At 35.3% G+C, this 22,660-nt stretch overlaps 1 protein-coding gene across 3 annotated transcripts in view; it reads left to right on the top strand.

Moving 5' to 3' along the window:
• Positions 1 to 22,660, top strand: part of nek11 (NIMA-related kinase 11) — a 111,428-nt gene that overhangs the window by 13,366 nt on the left and 75,402 nt on the right. For all 3 annotated transcript variants that reach the window (XM_077214970.1, XM_077214972.1, XM_077214973.1), the window contains exons 3-6: positions 1,557 to 1,722; positions 12,611 to 12,729; positions 12,956 to 13,020; positions 14,233 to 14,359. In XM_077214970.1, the coding sequence (XP_077071085.1) occupies positions 1,557 to 1,722; positions 12,611 to 12,729; positions 12,956 to 13,020; positions 14,233 to 14,359 (477 nt within the window). The remainder of the gene's footprint in view (positions 1 to 1,556; positions 1,723 to 12,610; positions 12,730 to 12,955; positions 13,021 to 14,232; positions 14,360 to 22,660) is intronic.

Raw genomic sequence — 22,660 nt, 5'->3', positions numbered from 1 at the left:
ATTAGTTTTTAGAATTTAATAATGGCATGATAATTTATGCTTATCGTTTTTATTCAGATGTCTTGCTTTGAGTGTCTTTCGTCTGAAATGCATCAGAGGATGGCTGATTCTTTCTCCCTTCTCGTTGCAAAAGGTCACATAGGCCAAGGTAACTTTCTATCAATGGATGTGTCTCTCCCTTCATTTTAACACTAAAAGCAGAATAATTACAATGACCCTTCATAATTTGTGAGCTAATGACGGACTAAATGTTACAGTGTGGCCCCGGCTTCTCGATCCCTTCAAGCTTGAAAAGGTCAGGGAAAACAATCTGTTCTTTCCCAAATGACATTTTTGGGGCCAGGCTACAGCTGGTAATTGAGGAACGTGACGCTTATATAAACATAGTGCAGCTCAGCATTGGTGGCAGGTTCCAGGCAGTTGGAAATTGAAGAGAGGCTGTTCAAAATTAAAGGCTGAACAAGCAACGAGATGAACAGTTTGATTTGGAGGGCCCTTGAGAGCAAATCCCACAGCCTATCTCTTTAACAACTTCATGTTTTTATTTTCCCGGTTGGATTAGCTGTCAATCTAGAGCTTTCTTTGAAAGTAGAATGCTTGAATAGTGTATATGCAGTTAAAAAATTAATAATTAATGTGGCTGACTTTGTTGTGGTGGACATTCACATTGTTTAATTTGTGACTCCAATTTTATTGCTGTTTCTGTCATTTGATAAAGTACACTCCTGGTGAAAAGAATAATGAAATAAGTATCTTATGCTTACCAGTTCTGCATTTATTTGATCAAAAATACAGTTAAAGTAATAGTGTGAAATTGTTTTCTATTTTAATATATTTTTAAATATAATTTATTCCTGTGAAGGCAAAGCTGAATTTTCAGCATCATTACTCCAGTCTTCAGTGTCACATGATCATTCAGAAATCATTCTAATATGCTGATTTGGTGCTCAAGAAACGTTTCGTATTACTATTCATTTTGAAAACAGTTGTATTGCTTAATATTTTTGTAGAAACCGTGATACACGACCATCCAAAAGTTTGGAGTAAGTAATTAAAAAGTAATTGGGTAAAAGTAATTACAAAAGATTTCTTTTTTTTTTAAAAAAGGCTAATTTTCATTTTAGGGTGAACTATCCCTTTAATAAATGAGCACCATTAATAATTGATCATATTTGAGCACTAAATCAGCATATTAGAATGATTTCCAAAAGATCATGTGTCACTGAAGACTGGAGAAATTATGCTTTGCCATCACAGGAATACATGACATTTTGAAAATAGTAAAATGGAAAACGGTTATTTAAATTAAAATAATATTTCACAATACTACTGTTAACCTACTTAATTTAACCTGTTACTGTTAACTAACCATAACCCTTTACTGTATCTATGATCAAGTAAGTGCAACCTTGGTCAGCATAAGAGACTTAATTCAGTATATATTGCATACAGAATTGAAGCATATTGAAACTACAAGCTTCTCTTAATGATGGCAAAACATCATAATTCAACTCAAGAAATGTTATTTACCCTCCTCGCTGTGGTTTATTGTGCAGGAAGGTGCTAAAAGAGATTCATGTTGGCGATCTGAAACCCAATGAGACTGTCCATGCCATTCAAGAGGCGCAGCTTCTCTCTCAGCTGAACCATCCTGCCATCCTCAAGTTCTACACCAGCTTCCTGGAGAGAGACACCTTCTGCATCATCACTGAGTATTGTGAGGTAAACTGTCTTCAACTGGTTTGGTTTCCTTTGGTCTCTAGTAGTCATAATGGGGCTGAAGCAAGTCACGTTATCTGGTCTTGGTAAGCAGTGTTGTCCTGTTGTGATCACATTATTAGCCAATGTCTTATGTCCTTGAAACACACACTGGGATAGGAATACTATTTGCAGAGATGTTCCTAATGAAAGTGAGTGATAGGGTCCCTTCAGGAACATCCCTTTCCTTAGGGCCTTGGCCTTTATAAAATGTACATGTGATTTGATAGCTTTAAAGACAACATGAAATCAAAAATTACATGCTCCTGGTGTTATTGTGCAGAATTTATCAGTGCAAAGTCATGGAGTAATAACTTGATTGTTTCTTTTTTTATTTCAATTTATTTTTGTAAATGCATCACATTATGGAGGTCAAATGGGTTGCACATGCCATTTGTTTGACTTCCTAGTCATAATTCTGGATTTATTTGCTCTGAACCAGCTTTCCATCACTTGCACTGTCCAGCTCCTCCCCCATATCTACAGTGCCTTTTCTGTGTTCAGCGATGGATCAGGGATGTCGAGAGCATCCTGACATCGCCCAGAGGTCACACTCATCTCCTCTGCAGCTTCTGTGCCTGTCTCACCATCTATTTTTTCATCTCTTTCTTGCTTATTAAGACATATCTGCAGGTCAGACCGGGTTCATGTCATCTCTGCCCTATGCTTTGGAAGGTTTGGCCAGGGATTCTTACATTTTGCACATCTCCTTTATCTGTTTCTTTGGCACTCAGGAGTTAAACTCTTATTGAATATAATGGACATTCCCATCCTTTAAAAATCAGAAATGAGATCTCTGCTTGTTTCTCCAAGACAGCATTGAGAATAAATGGAGAGCAAATAAAGAATGTTGGGTTATCTGCTTCTCTGATTTCTGAGATACTAAAATATACTCTAATCTTATCTAGAGTTTTAGAAGAGATCTCAAATGTCATAAACTCTGGCAAGATTCACCAATTGTCTTAAGTTGTGCCCATTTTTATTTCTCCTCAGGTATATTAGGTGAAACATGTGAGACAAAGGTGAAACTTAGTCTCCCAGGCTACTGAGTAGTAATACAATTCAGTTTTTTTTGTTGTTTTTTTGGTTCTGTTTCCATGCCTTCTCTCATGTCAAAAGCCAAAGTTTTTTTTTTATTTTGAACTGAGATGCTACAGCAGCTCTATAATGTTACCTTGGAAGTGTGTTTCTTACCCTTGGAATGTTATGGAAAAAGCTTGAGTTAGGACACCAAACTGATTTTTTTCCTTGTCCAAATTGCTGTACTAAATTGATGTCAGACCAAGTTTCTACTCTAATCAAAAATTATATATAACAAACAAGATAAATATAACCATTTAAAAAAGAAAAGAAAATTGATAGTTTTCTGGTCTTTGATTTTTCTGCTTAGTTGCTGCAATCGTTACTGGTAAGCCATCAGAAGATGATACACTGGTCATAAAATGATGGACATGGTCAGCAACAATACTCAGATAGGCTGTAGTGTTTAAACAATACTCAATTGGTACTAAGGGGGCCAAAGTGTGCCAAGAAAATATCTCCATTATAACACCACCAGCAGCAGCCTGAACTGTTGATACAAGGCAGGATGGATTCATGCTTTCATATTGTTTACTCCAAATTCTAAATGTCGCAGCAGAAATCGAGATTCATCATTCTAGAAAACGCTTCCTATCTTCTGTTGTCTATAGAGATGCTCTTCTGCAGACCTTGGTTGTAACGAGTGGTTGAGTTATTTACGGTTGCTACTGTTCTATCAGCTTGAACCAGTCTGACCATTCTCCTCTGACCTCTGGCTTTAACAAGGCATTTTCACCCACAGAACTGCTGCTCACTGGATATTTTCTCTTTAAACCCTAGAGACTATTGTGCCTGAAAATCACAGTACATCAGCAGTTTCTGTAATACTCGTTTGGCACCAACAACCATGGCATGTTAAGTTACTTGAATGAACTCTCTTCCCCATTCCAATGTTCAGTTTAAATGTAGCCTGTATCATGTCAAATGTTCATGTCTGCTACAGACTGTACGATTTCAGCAATCCTATAAGATCATTACAAATCACACTGTACGACATGGATGTAATAAATTTAGGTACGACATGTATGTAGACTGTATGATGATGACACCTATTGAATCGTAGGCTACGATGCAATTTATTACAGAGGAATAAAACGTCATCAGCATGCGCTAGTGGTAAACAAATAGAGCAAGACGAACCGCACTTTGACAATTATGTTTTTTTTTTTAAAGAAGTAAGCGAAAGAGCAGAATATAGACGTGGTCATGAAAAACGAGGCCAACTTTTCATGCCAATTTTGTAAATGGAAATTAGTTTTAAGTTTTAGCACCATGTAGCGTTGATCAATACGACATCTCATGTTGCATTTGGCTAGTCAGTAGACGTAGGCCGTAGCAGCAAACGCACTGTGAGATGATCATGCTAAATTTCTGACACTGTCAGAAAATTATCACTGGCTATCTTTGGTCGCAGGACTGTGACAACGGCCGTCTTTAAACCTCTCTCACTATAAGACGTAGGACCATTGTTTAGGAGCCACGACCACAAAAAAATCGCCAAGATTGATCATCTTTCGCCTGGGACAGCCCAAAATCGTACCGTGTGTACTGGGCATTAAGCAGATCGTCTTTACCGATGTCTAAATGCCTAAATGCATTGAGTTGCTTCCATGCAATTGGCTGATTAGATATTTGCGTTAACCAGCAGTTGAACAGTTGTATCTAATAAAGTGGCTAGTGGTACTATATAAATAGTGGTACTAATTTATTTAAATAGTAAAAATACACATTATGATAGTGTTTGTTGTACTGAATTAGAGTTTTTACAGAAATGATTGGGACTGGATCATTTTCATGACTGTATTACGATAATGAGAATGATTTTTATCACATCAATAATGAGAATTTGAGGGGGAAATGGTCTTACTTCTTATTTTTTATTTTTTTATTTGATAAATGTAATAAATGCAGCAGGAATTTTAAATCAATATGAGCATACCCTCAAACAGACAATATATTGCTCACCTCACCCAACCCTCAACTTGATTACAGTATATTAAAAAAAAATATTTAAAAAAATGCAATACAAACAAGTATGTTCATGGCCTTAAATATTTGGTATATGGTGTAGGATTACAAATTTATTAAATGTTTTAATTTAGGTTCAACAGTATTTTAACTGAGAAAGTGAAAACACTGTTTTCCATTTTGAGGCAATCAAAGTTTCGAACATTAACCTCTTGTCACATCTCAAAGGTCAGCTGGGCCTTTGTTGATCTAATCAGGCTGATTGGATTAGCATCTCAAGGCTCTGAGTTACACTGTTTCTTGATGAAATCAGGTAACCAGCTGAATCATGTACTTTCATTGACATGTTTTGTTCAAGAGTCCCCTCCTCTATGAAATTAATCCCACCCCCTTGAAATGTATATAAACTGCAATGTAAATTTCCCTTAGTCAGACTTGGTGACTATAGCATCGCAACAGCAAAGTCTCCAATAAAGAGTAACTTCTCCATTGAAAGATATCCCAACGTCTCCTGGTCTTTCGCTTCTAAATCTTCTACACTTAAGAAGAACAAGGTTTACAACAATGGTTACAATTGTAATTGTGCCTAATCCAAGATTTAAGCTGTTTTTTAAAAGAGGAGAGACTATTACACTCCCTTAACTCAGTGGGCAGACTATTCCAAAAAATTGTGGCTCTGATAGAAAAGGCTGTGGTTCCTTACCTTATCTTTCTGTTTTATAAACTGGCACAGTGATGGTGGTATCAAGACCACGGAGTACCTTAAATACAAGATAGGCATCAGCAAAGTGTCTGACGTTTTCAAAGCTAAACATGTTGTGTTTTTTGATTATGTTACAATGATCATAGCTATTACTCTTACGGTCCAATGTCTTTAATGCCTGTTTATAAAGTGACTCCAATGGTTGAAATGTTATTTTATTGGTTTGCAACCAGCTAGTTAAACAGTAAGAAAAATGTGAGAAGATCATCGCATGCAAGAAGTGCTTTGCGGCCTTCATTGATAGGTATGATCTTATGTGCTTAAAATTTGCCAGGTTAAATTTAACAATATTGGCAACCTTTTTTTTATGCTTTTTAAATGAGAGTTGTGAGTCTAGGATTACTCCCAGATATTTAAAGTCAGATTCCATTCTAACCTTCTCTTGGTTAACAATTACCTCAAGGTCATAGGTCACAGTAGTTTGTTTTGTAAAATACATACATACTGTTTTACTTGTGTTCAGGTGTAAGCATGAATTAATTAGCCATATGGATACCTTACTCATATCCTCAGTCATTTGGTGTGCAGCTCGTTGTTTATTTTTAGCATGCACATAGAGGACTGTGTCATTTGCATACATTTGTAAATGTACAGATGGGCAAACAGTTGGCAGGTCATTTATATAGAGCCTGAACAGAAGGGGGCCCAGTGTAGATCCTAGAGGGACTCCTATTTTACAGTTTAGACATGTAGATTGAATGTTGTTAATGCGTGTGCATTGTTTTCTGTCAGCTAATTAAGATTTCATCCATTTGATTGCATTCTCACAAAAATGAAAATAAGATAATTTTGACAAAAGAACGTCATGATCGACGGTGTCAAATGCTTTTTTTAAATCTAAAAATATTGCACCCACCAGGCCTCCTTTATCTAGAGTAATTTTGATGTTCTCTATAAAAAAGTAGTTGGCTGTTTCTGTTGAGTGATTACTTCGAAAGCCAAACTGCATTGGGTGCAGTGGTGTATGGGCTTTACTAGAATGAGTAGTCCAGTATTTTATCACCAGCCTTGAAAATGGGGGTTACCACAGCTTTTTCCAGGAACTTGGGAAATACATCAATTCTAAAAACAGGTATGTCAGTATCAATAGGAATGCTCACTATATTACTAGCAATGCAATTCTGTGCCAATTCCTCAACTGATTGGATAAAAAAAATGTTAAAAGTGCTTGCTATACTGTCGTCTTTTCTGGTTATGATTCCATTTAATTTCAGTTCAAGTGCCGGTGCGCAGTGCTGAGTATCTTTCCCAATTAATTTATGAAGATTGTTAATTTCCCATCTCCCTTTGCATCATCAATTACTTTTATATAGAAATCTGCTTTGGGCTTTCCTTATGTTCCTTACTACTCTATTTCTGAGGAATGTATAACTATCCCTCACCTATTTCCAGAGAGCCTTTCACTTGTCATGAAAATACTGTCACAATGGAAAAACTTTAATTATACCTTACATTTTTTTTTTAAGTTGAATTGATAGTTCATGACCAGATTTTAAATGTACAACAATCACAAAAGTGAATTTTATGTTCTTAATTTTAAATTTTTATCACTTTTATCCCTTTATTTCAAACATGACTATATGAGAACACTGACATCTTAATTTATATGTGTGAACTTATTAATCTTACCAGTTAAGTTAAAAACTTTTTTTTACTATCCAAGTTATACAATATAATATGATTTTGCCATCTCACACAAATTATTATATGTCATGAGAATGTTAACTGTTTTCAGGGCTCTATGGTAGATTAAGTTAAAAAACTTGTGAACTGTGCCACATTGACAGCTTTTGGGCAGAATAGAATGAAACGCAGAAGAAAATGAAACACAACAGCATTTTTGCCAGCTGTTGATTCAACATTGTTTTCAGCTGTTGAAGAATAAAAGATGACAGATGCCATAAAACAGCTCTAATGCTGCTTTGATTGTGTTCTCTGTGCTGTGGATTACTGCATGCAGCTCTTCATTTCTACATAGATTAAGGGAAATGCCTCCTGTTCTGAGCGTGTGCATTGAGTTCCTTTCTCCTAGAGACATGGGATGAAGAATAGGCCCTACAATGGATCTTGTGTCTTTCTTGTTCTCAATGTGACGATAAGGCTCGCTCTGGGTTGCGTTTCCCGTACAACGACGTAACTCGCTGCTTATCTAGTATGATGCATCGTTGAACATATCAACTAGCTAGTCACGACTGTTTCCTGAAACCGTACTGTCGCAAATTTGTCGTTCAACATGTTGGTTACTGATGTCATGTAGGTGTTGGAGCAGTACATTCTTTTAATGAATCCGTTTGAGATCAAATTAATGCTAGATTTTTTGCTAGAAATTACGGACATGGAATCTGAGGTCTAATTCTTATTTTGCTTTATTTCCAGATTCAATCATAGGCTCATTCTTACATGGGCCTACTTACAGCACGTACGTATATGCGCACTCTTCAAAAACAAGAGAAAAAAAATCTCTTGACATAAAGACATAAATGACAATTGTATTTATTCTAAATATATATTGGACTGAATGTCATCTTGTTTATTTTGCTCAGATAAGAATTTATGAAGTCCACATGTCATAAAAACAATAATCTATGCTTCTAATCACAGTTCAAGAGCTGTTGTTCCAACCACACAACAGCGATGCTGTTTGCGAATTTTCGTTCGAACTATGATTTCGGGAAACACTGACTCGTTGAACTAACGACGGATCTTGCGACTATAGTTGGGTAACATTGCTTTCGAGAGACGCCTGATCTACAACAGTCGAATAAAGCAAGAAGAAAAATCTTATGAATAAAATTAAAGAAAACCTCTGCTGATAGGACGAATGAATGGATGGATGAACCTTGCTGTCAAGAAATATACAGGTTTTACATTATAGATATGCTATTATTTATTGTATTTTGTTAATATAACACATTGTTATTATTATTATTATAACATATTGTTTTATTATTGTTTTATTAATTATTTTTATTTAAATAGTACAAATTATGGTAATGCTTGTTGCATTGAATTGTATTGATCTGCCTGCATTGACTAGCCTGGTTAAAACCAGACCCTTCTCAGTCGCAACTGGGTTAGGGTCTGGGGAAGGTTCATTCACAGCTCACTTCCAAAGGGGTGTCGCCAATGGACGTCGCTCAAATGCCTCTGGGCGCAATTGGATGGATCTAAAACCAATCAGATCGATCGTCATCTTGTAAAGCCCGCCTCAACGTTTGTGATTCGTGCCTCGATTTGGAAACGGACGTCACTCAAATGCCTCTGGGCGCAATTGGATAGACCTAAAACGAATCAGATCGATCGTCATCTTGTAAAACCCGCCTCAACGTTTGTGATTGGTGCCTCAATTTGGAAAGATTGGAAATGAGCTTGAATGGGCTCTTCGCCAGACTAACTTGCAGAGCAAATCTAAATTTGCCGGAAGTTCGTCTGGGTTTTCCCAGGCTATGCTTTGACACCATTATATGAGAGCTGAAATGAGCTGGGCGATGACTTCACGGTTTTCTCCAGAGTGGCTATATATATATATATAAATATATATAAATATATATATATATATATATATATATATATATATATATATATATATATATATATATATATATATATATAATGAACTAAATCAATAACTGTTTTTTTTTTACAACAAAAATGAAACATCACTGAGCTAACTTAAGCTGGACTGTGATGCTATTTTCTTCTGGAAACAAACTTTGTTGCATTATTTTCCTGTTATCTCTGTAAAGCTACTTTGAAATCTGTATTGTAAAAAGTGCAATTTTTTTATCGTGTTTAGACTGGATAATTTTCATTACTGTATCAATGATGAGAATGAGATTTTTTTCTATAAAAAGAATGAGGATTTGAGGGGGAAATGTTGATTGTCAAGAAAATAATGTCATAATGTTAAAACCTTAATATTTGACTGCCATCGACTGCCAGATTTTTAAAAAGCAAATATGCAAGGGTTATATGAATAGTCTCTGACTGTATACAACATGTGCTATAAAAGAATAATGGGTACAAATATGGAGCTGGCTTTGTATGTTTACTAATGGTCTTGCCTACCACCATGCAATTATTTGTGGAAATGGAGCCTTTGATATAGTCACAAGAAACCTATTCTGTTATAAATTAATAGCAAATTTCCTCTACATGACTCACTGCAGATCTCATTACCTCCTACTCCTTTGGAAAAATGTCATATATTCATGTTAAGAAACTGAAGCCATAGATGCACAGAGAGAGACAGAGGGATGATTCTTTGCCTGTGTCGGGTATGACGTCTTTTTAGAAACAGCTCTGGGTGGGAATCATTAGGGCATGGGAAGCCTCTTTTATTCTCCAACTCTATGCCCTTTAAGGAACATGCACAGACACTTAGATGAAGAAAGTGTTTTGATTGCCTCTGAGAACCTTGCACCTTGAACGGTTGAACTATACCTGAGAGCTGATAAAGGATGGAGCTCTGCTCTCTCTTTCCAGAGAGTGAATGTGGCTCAAATCTGTCCATGCCAGTCATCTCATCTCCTTCAGCAGGCCAGTCTTCACCCCACCCGCTGTGCCAATATGCCTCCCATCTTTGATAATGCATGGGGCACTCAGTATTTTTAGTTTTACTGGTCAATAAGTTAGTTGTCTTAAACAGACTTATACTGATTCCAGTGTTCCCAGGATCACAGACAATCTGGAAAATATTTTTTATTTTATTTTATTCTTTTATTATTATTTATTTTTTAGCCACTGATCTTGAGTGAACTGATCACCTTCCTCACAGCTGGCTGTCATTTGTGTTAATCATCATTGTGTATTTAAGTTCCTGCCTGTCTTCAGTTCAGTGTCCGGTATTGTTTGTGTTTTACACGCTGTTGCACCCGTTTGCCTGTCTGCTTGTCTTTTGAATTAAACTACGTGTTGCATTTGGCATTTGCATAAGGTTGCATTTATTTGACCAATTGAAAAATTCAATATATTTAAAAAAATATATATATTTGTGATGACACAACTGCCATTACTCCAGTCTTCAGTGCGGAAATCATTCTAATATGCTAATTTGGTACTTAAGAAACATTACTTTATCTTTGTTGAAACAATTATTCTGCTTAATATTTTTTTGGAAACTGATAATGTTTTTCAGGATTCTTTGATGAATAGAAAGTTCAAAAGAACAGCATTATTTGAAATAATATCATTTCATAATAAAATTATAATCTTTTGTAACATTATAAATGTCTTTACAGTCACTTTTGATCAATTTAATGGGTCTTTGATGAATAAAAGTATGAATCTCTTACTAACCCGAAACTTTAATAACCAATAACTCTTTTTTTGTGTCTAATCTTTTTAGATATTTCTTTCTGACGCCCCTGGTTTAGATGTATTTGCCCAAAAAAATCAATACGTCTTATGTGAGATCCATGAGATTTTGATAAATGAGAACACTCTTCTGTACTGAGAGAAATGGAGGTACTCCTGGCCTACAGGGAGGTTTTCATTACTTCTGTTCATGCTACAATGCTTATTCCAAAATTCATTGGCTAATTAAACCTTTGCACTCATAAAGAGCATTGGAAGCTTTTTGAAAGGATTCGAGGTGGCTTTTTGAGTGATGATGGTCATAACCGTAGATAAATATCTTATGGGGGTGACAAATTAGCCCAATTACACTCATAATGCGACTCATCCTTCGCTTATACGCGTGGCGAGCCCCACTTACACTGAGCAAACAGTTCCCTCGGGCAGTGAACTAGAGGGCTTATCCAAAGATATGCCTTATGCCTGTGACTGCATTACCGATATAAGACTTTCCTAAGCTTTTTCCTAACTCACTCTCTTGAGACATTGACAAATGTCTATTGTTGTTGAAATGAGGGGTGCTGAGTTCAGCGTTGTGTTCAAACTGAGCTCCGCTTGAGTCGTATCATTAGTGGGATTGATTATTCTCTTTGCGGCACTTGGTGAAATCAGAAACCCTTAAATATGCTGCAGTTTTATATGCTCAATATAATTTAATTGTTGTTATGCATATAAGAAATAGTTTACCCCAAAAATAAAAATGCTCTTTTGTTGTTTCAAACTTTTGGATCTCATTTGCACTGGTAAGCTTTTAAGCGCTTGTGGTTTGATTTCATTTTGAATTGCAATAAGTTTAACTGTTCTAAACATATATAGGCTACTATATGTATGTATGTTTAGGCCATACTACACAATAAAAGTAAATGGTGTCAAATGTTGTCTTGGAACCAATTGTCTTTCAAGGTATGGACTATAATTGTTCAGATATCTTCTTTTGTGTTTTGCAGAAAAAAAGAAAATCACAGGTCTGGGATTTGTATATTTGATCACTGAATCGTTTACATGGGGAGGGAGGGAGAATATTTTATGTGTATTTACAGTCATTTACAGTTCTTTTAGCAGAAAAGATGCAGGCACGATACAGTTTGTTATTTTATGCTCCATTGAAGGAAACTTATCCTATAGGTTTGAAATGACATTGAGTAGGCTTTAATGATTATAGACTTCATTTTAGGGGGAAATATCTTTTTATTTGACACTCAAAATTATTTGTATAATTAATTACAAAATTATTACATTAGCAGTGGGGTCTCTGCCTCTTTCTCTCTCTCTCTCTCTCTCTCTCTCTCTCTCTCTCTCTCTCTCTCTCTTTTGCTTTCATTCACGCTCCCTGCAGAAGTCTCAGGAGACTCTGGGCATTGTGACTGCCGCTGCCAGTGTGCATGTGAGCAGGGAAATGTGGGTTTTGTCTGAAGTGTAAATGGGTCCGTAAAGGCTCACATTCTTAAAGATGACTTCACAATCCACTAATGCAAACAAAGAAAGATCAGAGAGAATGAGAGAAACATATAGTAAAGTAGACAAAACAGCACATTATTATTCTTTGAAGTATCTTTTTGGGAACAAAGACTGTTTATTTAATCAGCTTTTTGTCTTTGCTATGTAGCCGTGACTAGAGTCCCAGTGCTTCATGCAAAACAGAATGGATTTTCATTTATAACTTTTTATTTTCTCTCTGTTCCTCAGGACAAAGATTTGGACTGTAAGTTAGATGAGCTAAAACGGACAGACAGGGTGTTGTCAGAGCCTCAGGTCTGTGAATGGCTCTGTCAGCTTCTGTTGGGAGTACATTACATACATCAGAGGTGAGCAGAGAACACCACTCTTCTTTCTCCCTGTGAATAATTCATAACTGACCTATTTTCTATTTTTACATTCAAAAGTATTTGTTTTATGTCTTTTATTGCTCACCCTTACACAAAAATGTGCACTTTGCAAGACAAATATGGCCACAACTGAACAACACTTCTCTAAATCTTTGATTCTTGCTGCTTCGGTGTCTGTTGATTCTTGTTTGTCTTGCTTAAACAGGAGAATACTTCACCGAGATCTAAAGGCCAAAAATATATTTCTAAGGAAGAACATTGTTAAGATAGGTAAACTCTTGCTTCGCAGCCCAAAGGATGCTTGATGTGTGTTTGATGTTCTTGCAACGCTTTCAGATGCGACTTTTAATGACACCAAAAACCCAAACACCTCCCATCTGGTAAAACAGGCCCTTCTTTTATGACAGTTAAAACACTCATCTACAAAGAAACAGGATCATTACCCAGTCAAAAAAAAAAAAAGTACGTCGGTCAGATAGAAAGAAGTTGTTCTTCTTGGAGGCAGATAATCATCACTTTTATATTTTCTATCATAAATAGGTGCATTAAGAAGCATAAAAAAATCCTGTTATAATTTTTTATGTCATCACACCATAAAGTTGTCACTTTTAGCTAATTTCTGTGCAAAATAATGTATTTGTGTGTTCTTGTAGGATGAAATTATTCCATACAGCAGACTCATTTGAACGCTATTCTGTGCATTTTTGTTGCTTTACGTCAGTTTCTCGCCTTAGCCTGCCAAAAAAACAGGGTTTACTTCAAACTAATTCTCAGGTCACACTGTAAAAAATTAAATGTTGAGAAAACTCATTATATCAATTCAGCATTATGCAAGATATTTTCAAGTTCTGGCCAAAGTGTTTAACACAACTAAAATGTTTAATTTTGCACTATGAAAAAACGGTCACGATGGGCAATGCATTGAGATTTTGGAGTTCTTCCGGCAAGTGTACAACAACTGTCCTCAGTACCTCAGCCAACTTGTATTTGTACACTCACTAAATGTTAAATGTATCATTTACAGTATCCAATTAATTTGTGTCAAAGCAACCACAGGTCTCTTTTTCAGCAGATGTTCAGTAAACAAACCAAGGAAGCTTTCATTTGTCTATTACATTTTAAATTGTGACTGGTTGGCTCTGAAGGAGATGACATCCTGCACGGCTTTTTGTCTCTAAAAAAGAGCACATCTTGCAACCTAATGTTGTTTCATTACATTTCAACACAGGAAGACACACATAGACTCTAAACTCAAAAAATAATGTTCAAGTGAGAATCTCAATGAGCATGTGCATGTTAACTCACAAATAGTCTCAACATTCAAAAGCTTATTTGGGGCCATTATAGTGTTTGTTAGTCTAAATAGAAGAGTAAATATTCCTTATTTTGTTACACTGTAAACAATTTCCTTAAGTTTTGTCTGCAAAACTCTTTTTTTAAAAGGAGTTGTGCTGATAGAACTTTTTCAAACACTCTTTAAAGGTGACTTTGGTGTATCCTGTCTGCTGATGGGGTCATGTGACCTGGCGACTACCTTCACAGGTACCCCGTACTACATGAGCCCTGAAGCCTTCAGCCACAGAGGATACGACTCCAAATCAGACATCTGGTATGAATAACTAAACCATTGAGTCATTTCAGTTCTTAACCAACCAAGACTTTGGTTATTGCATTGAATAGGTTTTACATTTGCAAATACAGTAAACTTAAAGTCAAAAGTTTGGACACACTTGACTGAATTTATGCTTCTCATGATATTAAAAACCTCTTAAAGATCTTAAAGTTCTCCTATTATGTTATTTTAAAGGTTCCTCGTTTGATTTTTGGGCGCTCCTACAATAGGTTTACCTGCATCTAGGTTGAAAAAAAATACTAATGTGCCTAAGATTTTACGTATCAGAACATAATAAAAAATTCTTCTGGTTGTTAGCAGGTCTTAAAATTAGGTAAATACAACCTCAGATGAACAACAACAAATGACATATTACAGTGTTATTATTTATTTAACAAAATTAAGCCAAAATATATATATGTATATATCTTCAAGGAGTTTTAGTTCTCAGCAAGTAACTTGCAAAGTTATTCCCTCACAGAGTCAAAACTCATAATCTTTAAAAACAATTCACCTTTATGCATTAAGCAAAATTGCAGGTAGTGAATTATTATGTTTGATTGCTGTCAAATTGCGAGTTCTGGCAATCCGTTGTAGCTCATCTCGTAAGTGTTTTTTTTATTATTATTTTGTCATTTTAAATTTACAAATTTACCAAGAATTGCAATCAGTCAGAGTTAAAGATGCAGCAGAAAAATGGCAAGCATAATTAACATGAATTGTGATATATCTGGTTGCTTATTGAGCTGTAACAATCTGCATCTGAGATGTGTGTGCATGTATGTGTGATAGGGGTGTAATATCAATTCATGGCATGAGACGTTTCCAAAGGAACCAAGTCAAGGATCTCCCTTCAAGATCCTCTCTAGTCAGCCCCTTCACATCACCAGAGCTCTGTCCTCTCCTCCCCTCCACTTACACTATGTGCTGAGATAGATATATGAAGGGAGGGAACATGGGGATCCACTTGGAAATAGTGAGATAACAGCATATAAGTACATTTAAAAAATACTGAGGGGGAAAATGACTAGAAAACGATAAGATAGAATGAAGGAGAGAGAGAGAAAAGACCATCTCATTTGCCAAACGGCTACAGGCACTTGCTGCTAATTTAAGAACCATGCGTTTTCTCACACACTCACCTCGATGTGTATGTGCCACCGAGAGCTGAGATCTCTGTTCAGAATCGTAACGCATCCTTTTGGGAATTGGACTCTTCACTCTGTGCTCTCGAGCCTGCAAGAACACAAGCACGAGACACACTGGAGGAAGGGGGTCAATGTGCTGCTTAATAGAGATAAGCAAGAGAATGGGCTAAAATCGAGACATCCTTGCACAAACTCTTCTTCTCTTTTTTGTGTCTATTCAACTAAAGCGAAATACAACCTTTTTACTATAATGATAATTGCAAATTGTACCTGAGTTCATGTGTGGTTCATGAACGATTGTCGCCTATGCAAACAAGTTTAGGGGGAAAAAAACACTTTCACACTAACCAAATGAACCAAACAATGATTTTAAAATGAATCTGATCTTCACCAAAAGCTCTAGTATATATATAACTGAAGCAACGGTGTAAAGAAGAGCGGGCCAAAATTCCTTCAGAACGATGTGAGAGGCTGATGCTGTAATACAGAAAACGATTCCTTCAACGTTTTGGTGCTAAAAGTGGCTCTACAGGCAATTGAATCACAGGGTGTACTTAGTTTGTCACCCATGGCTTTTGCATTTTGGCTTAATTTTTGTTAAATAAATAATAACACTGTGTAATATGTCATTTGTTGTTGTTCATCTGAGATTGTATTTACTTCATTTTAAGACCTGCTAACAACCAGAAGAATTTTTTATTATGTTCTGATACGTAAAACCATAAAATCCTAAAGGGTGTCCTTTTTTTCCACATGACTGTTCATGAAAACAAGCGTCAACAGGGATGCATTTCTTACTTCTGCAGAACATAAAAGATCTTTTGAAGAACGTTGGTTACCAAACCGTTTTGGTTCCCATTGACTTCCATTGTATGGGGAAAAAAATGGGAACCAGAAACTGTTTAGTTACCAACATTAGTAGTTAATAGCCTACGGCAAGTGTCAAAATGATTTATGACCATATGATTGACAGGTGGGCGTGTCTATCCTTTGATCTTCCCCCGCCCCTTCCGGTTCCTCCCCTTCCTGTCCAGCCCCTTGTCCCGCCCCTTCCGGTTCCCCCCCTTCCTGTTACCTTTGACCTAGTTCCGCCCCTTCCTGTTACCTTTGACCTAGTTCCGCCCCTTCCGGTTACAGCTTCTGTCAAAATGATGGATGGTTACCTTTGACCTAGTTCCGCCCCTTGCGGTTACAGCTTCTGTCAAAATGATGGATGTGTGACAGTTAGTTTGAAGTTCATTTGATCAAGAAAAGGGAGGTATTGGCCTTTGATATTAACATAAGCTTTGATGTTACAGTTACAAAGTGATGTGACAGTTAGTTTGAGATGTATTGGCTTTGATGGTGACAGTTACTTTGATTGTTTGAAGTTGGTGTTTTGGTCACCGCATTCCTGAGCTTTATCAAGGGGAGCTGTGAAAGTGATAAGAAAAAATGCTGGAAGTTTATCTGTTCTGTAAAAGAATATAAAATAAAACCTCACACAAAAAGTTTGAATAAAACTATGTAGAACTATTCACTGAACCAAGCATTTCAGTTTAAATAAAATGGTGAAATTTATCTGTTCTGTAAAAGAATATAAAATAAAACCTCACACAAAAAGTTTGAATAAAATGTAGAATTATTCACTGAACCAAGCATTTCAGTTTAAATAAAATGGTGAAAGTTTATCTGTTCTGTACAAGAATATAAAATAAAACCTCACACAAAAAGTTTAAATAAAATGGAGCCACAAAAGTATTGCAAACAATCCAATGTATGAATGATCTGACTCTGTCTCAAAAACATAGGGAGCACGCGCGTCTATGTGTGTGTGTGTGTGTGTGTGTGTGTGTGTGTGTCAAAGCAGGAATTTCCCCCCCCCTCCGCATTGCTGAGGACCTTGAAAGTTTATCTCACACAGAAGTTGAAAAAGCATTATGTTCATTTAAATGAAATGATTATAAAATTTACATTTAGTCATTCACAAATATTTGACACTGACTCAAGTTGAAAAACCATGCTGTTCAATTAAAAGTATATAAATTAAACAAAAATAAAATCATCTTACTGTTTCACCATGGTTGAAAAAAACCCACAAGTGTTTCCCCTGAAGTCTTTTCTCTCTGTCACACCAGTGTGTGGCTGGCCTGGTATCTGTTTTTGTGACACGTTCCTGAGCCCATTGAAAAGCATTGTGTTCCTTTAGAAGTGTATAAATTAAAATATATCATATATAAAATAAATAGTTTACTAATTGTTGTTCATTTAAAATCTTACTAAATTACTGAAGTTGAAAATCATGCCGTTCATTAAAAAATCTTACTAAATTAATGAAGTTGAAAAGCATTCTGTTCATTTAAAATAAATATTTTACAAATTTACTGTAGCAATTATGTTAGATTTAGATAAAAATAAAATCATCTTACATTTTCACCAGGGTTGAAGTAGCTCCTATCACATAGATGTCCATATTGACCATTTAAAGTTGAAAAGAACCCCAGAGTATTTCTCTCTTTCTCTCTCTCTCTCAAACCAGCGTTTGACAGTCAGAGGGCTGTGTTCAGTGATCAGAATGAGACTGTGAATGTTTGCTAAATTTATTTCATAGTGTATAAGCATTAAAAGTTTGAAATAGTTTCAAACTTATTCAATGAATTCATAAAAAACAATTATGCTATATCGATGGTCTCTGGGGAAAACTTGACTATATTTTTTTATTTATCAGGGTGCATGTAAAGAACTTTGAAATTTGCGGCTCTCACAAGTTATCTCACACATTGTGTGAAATGTTTAATAATTCCTCAAGTAGTATCTGTGAGAAAATCCCCACATAGGCCTATCTGTAGTGAGAGAGCAACAATGAAGACTTTTAGAATCTGTGATGCCTCAGGCCGAGCCCCATTGATAGCCTGCTTATAAGCTCCTTCCGATCACCAGCACATCTTCAGAGAAATACGTTATTTTACAATAATGTTAGCTTCAGAATATAGGGTGACAGAGCAGATGAGCCTCTGTGCATCACGTAATGTTAGTCTGCTAACGCCTTTCCAGAGCCAAAGTTTTGTTCGTACTAAATTTATTTCAATGCATAATCGTAAAAGTTTAAATATGATCTTTTAAAAATGAAAAGATTGTTTAAATGAAATCTTTACATCTTTACAATCTTTTTTTTTAACGGTGACCCAAAGTATAATTGTTATTAATATAACCATAATGATTTTTGTACTGTAACAGCATATTCTACCCCGTACACCTAAACACGACCATCACAGAAAACTGCATTTTTACATTGTTTTTTACATACTGTTTTGCACTCTCACACACTAAGTTGGTTCCATAAACTCAAATAAAGTATATAACTCAATGTATAATGACAAAATGTATTCAAACAATTTAACCTTAGTTTTAGCTAAATAATATATATAAAAATTATATATATATATACAAATATAAAATATAAAAACTCCTTACATTTTCATAGAACTGAAGAAGTAGTAGAAACTAACAATAAAAAAACAAATAGTTTAAGATGTCATAAACAAAAACCCTCCCAGATCCTTCAGGGATAAACTACAGGGTGAGATGAAGCTTCACACCCTCACAGAGATGAGAGAAGTGACAGGCCAGATGAGCCTCTGGGGTCACAATGCCCCAGCATATGCAAAGTTAGTCTGCTTTCCACTGTTTTATTCATATTAAACTTGTTTAATTAAAAGCATAATCTTAAAATTTTAAATGAGATCTTTTCAAATTAAAAGACCGTTTAAATCAAATCTGTAAAGTTTTATTAAAATCGTATCTTCTATTTATCTTCTACTTCTGTATGATATAAATGAATTTCATAAATTTAACCTAAGGTATTATTTTTTTACTAAACATCGTTTGTTCAAAAAATAAAATACATTTTTTTATAAATCAAGAATTGTGCTTTGGCGTCTTAGATCTTATTTCAAACAGTATTTTTGTCCATGCGACATGAAACATGTTGTCACAATGTTTTTGTTGTTTTAAAAGAAATCCCAGGACTCTACATTGCTCTTATTTAGATTAAATTGTATCATTTAGAAAATCACCACACATGTTCAGAGACGCGATGTGCCTCTGTGGTCCATGAGTAATAAGTAAAGTTTGTCTTGAGCGAATATATAATTTTACTCGTCTTAATTCAAAGCATGATCTTACTTTTTCTACGGTAGCTATGATCTATTGTACGTATAAGATCATTTTTACTTTTCTTGTATCTCCCAAACTATCCTTATTCATTGTGGAAACACACAGGGTGAACCCCTTTACTGAGAGTATACTATCGGTTATCTACTCAAAATATATGTAGAATTTTAAAATGTTATCATTTGTTGATGCGACAGTTTGTCTGTTGGAACAGCCTTTGGAGAGAGCTGATGATACTATAGCGGGAAGCATGCCCCTTTGACCTCCTCCATTTTTGCAGGCTTTTTGTTAAATACCCTATAGCTTAGTCCTTAATGGTACGCTGTGTAGAAATTTCCCCATCTAGCGGTGATATTGTATTTTGCATTCAAACGCATAGTGCTCTCTAGCGCTTCGCTTTTTCAAATGCGTATTGCAACTACGGTAACCGCTATGTGCCAAGAAGCTACGCCCTGTCGTCCAATTGCACTTCATCGAGTTTAACTATACACGTTTTACCGTTATGTTGCCTATATAATTAATTACACAACCACGGAATGAAAAAGCTTGTAATTTAGACCATAACACTGACTTAACTGTCGAGGAGAAAGCAGGACTTCGGTGTCCCTTTCAAAGTCTTTTCTCCTTCATTAGCTCTATCCACCTGGGAAAAGCCACCCCCATATTTACCCTCGTTTTAAATTTGCCGGTCGCGTTTCCTTTTAGATTAAATTTTTAAGCTTTATCATGGCTACGAGGATTGCATTATGAAGTGCCGTGCAATCTTTCAAGCGCCTCTCACTGACCGCTTCAGTGGTTTCAGTCAGCCGGCTCTGAACGAAAAGGTTGGCTAGTTGAGCTAGGCTAGTGCTTTTTGTCCCTCTCTGCTATTATAGTTTTTCAAGATGGCGGAACGACATGGAGGCCTCCGTGGACTTACCCGTACCATGTAAATAAAGATAAGAAATTCTTTGCTTACGAGGATAAGTCAGTTCGTTGGCAAAGTTAATTTTACACCAACGAGAAAATATTTATGAATAAAGACATTGATTTTAGCTAATACAATACTTTATAAAAAAACTACCATAAGTTTAATTTCAGATGTGTAAATTACGAAAGTCAATTTTTTAACCGAGTGAATCTACGCATGAGAGATCTTCATAAGTCATAACTTCAAACCAAAAGATTAAAAACCAAAGATTAAGCTAAATGACACTAGGTTCCAGCGTACCTAAAAAGTTAAAAAGTTAAAATCATGCATACGTGTTGTGTTCTGACACAAGGCCATTAGCTGATTCTTTTTGTTTTATAAATTTACTTTACTGATTTCTACAAATATCAGCCTGATAATATGTACTTAATACACGATGAAACAAGATAATCATGCTACCAATTACGTCTGACACAATGTTTTTAAGAAAAGTAGAGTTTTAAAATGCAACTAAACCAGATGATTTTTCTTTTGACAAACCTACAGAAATGCATGTCGATTACTAAGTTTCAGGCATAGTGCAAACATGCAATGTTCGAGAAAGTGTAATCTTTGCGAGGTCTCACCCACAAACGCAAAACTTTGTGTTGGGAAAATATTATGGAAGTAATTTTCAAACCGTAATTATATTACATTTATATTTTATTACTATTATGGTTTCATGTTGATTTAAAGTATTTGTTATTAATTAATACCTTTATTTTTATCTAACAATTCAATATCCAGCTCAAAATTTTGTTCAAAAATTGATCTCTGATCCCAAATAATTAGATAATGTAATGCTCACAAGCCACATATATTCTCCTGCATAGTATGTGTGTAAATAGTAGTGCTTAAATCTTTGGCTGTATTTTGTCACCCTCATGCTGATCCATGCATAGCTTTTTACTAAAAGAAAATATTATGGAAGTCATTATCAAACTTGAATTAAACCATATTTTATTTATTAATATTAGGCTTTCGTGCTGATTTAAAGTTTTTTATTTGTTATTAACTAATACCTTTTTTTTTTTTTTACATCCACCACAAATTTTTTTTCAAAAATTGTTCTCTGACCCCAAATAAACAGATAATGGAATCTTCACAAGCTACAGTTAGATATTATTCTGCTTAGTATGTGTGTAAATAGTTGTGCTTAAATGTTTCGATGTATTTTTACACGCCAACATATTCTGTCACACCGTAGTGATGCAAAGTTCCACACTCTTGTAAAGACTATGGTCTAACTTTAAAACATAATCTTTATACATAAATTCAAAAGACCAAATCACTAAGAAATAATAAAATAATAAATACACAAAAGTTCACAAATGATGGTTTTATTACTATTCAGATAGCAGACGACACTGGTTCACATTTTGAATGTGTGTCTGTTTTAGGTGAAGACTTTTCTTTGAGAGCCGTCGACATTCATTGTTTATAGGAATAAATGACCATTGATAATTTAAGTGTTTGTACTCTGAAGTATTTCTGTTTGAGAATGTTTGACTAAATTGCAACTTTCCCTCTATCTACGATGTGGAATCACACAAAGTATTAACGCAAAAAGTATGTGCATGCTGTTTTACACGTTACAACAGAATCACATATGACTATTGCACTGAGAGAGGCGTATTCATTAAGACTGTTAAACAAATCGGTTTAAACCTGCAGATAACATTGCACAAAGTAAATTCTAGTGATCAACTTTCTAAAAAGTAAATACAACATGAGCCATACAGAGAAGCCACTTGTGATCAGTTTTGTATGTTTGTAATTGACATCATGTTTCTTTTTGTACAGTTTGCAAAAACTATAGTCTCCGAGCGTGGTCAAACATATAGGAATTTATGAAAAACATGAACAGATATTTCTACATGAGATATTTATTTTAGAACATCTTTCAGCTATGTCTACGAAACATCGACATGAAAGATGAGTATTGCTGTTTTTCTGTTACCTATAAAACTATTATACTTCAAACTCGTCTAGCTATTGCCCATTTCACAGCACAGTCGGTTATTTTTTCTACGTGGCTAAACAACGGTT

Source organism: Siphateles boraxobius, unplaced genomic scaffold (assembly GCF_051911475.1).
Source record: "Siphateles boraxobius isolate OS27281-9 unplaced genomic scaffold, OSU_SipBor_1 68, whole genome shotgun sequence".
NCBI classification, from domain to species: Eukaryota; Metazoa; Chordata; class Actinopteri; order Cypriniformes; family Leuciscidae; genus Siphateles; species Siphateles boraxobius.
This window is presented reverse-complemented; position numbering and strand designations above follow the sequence as displayed.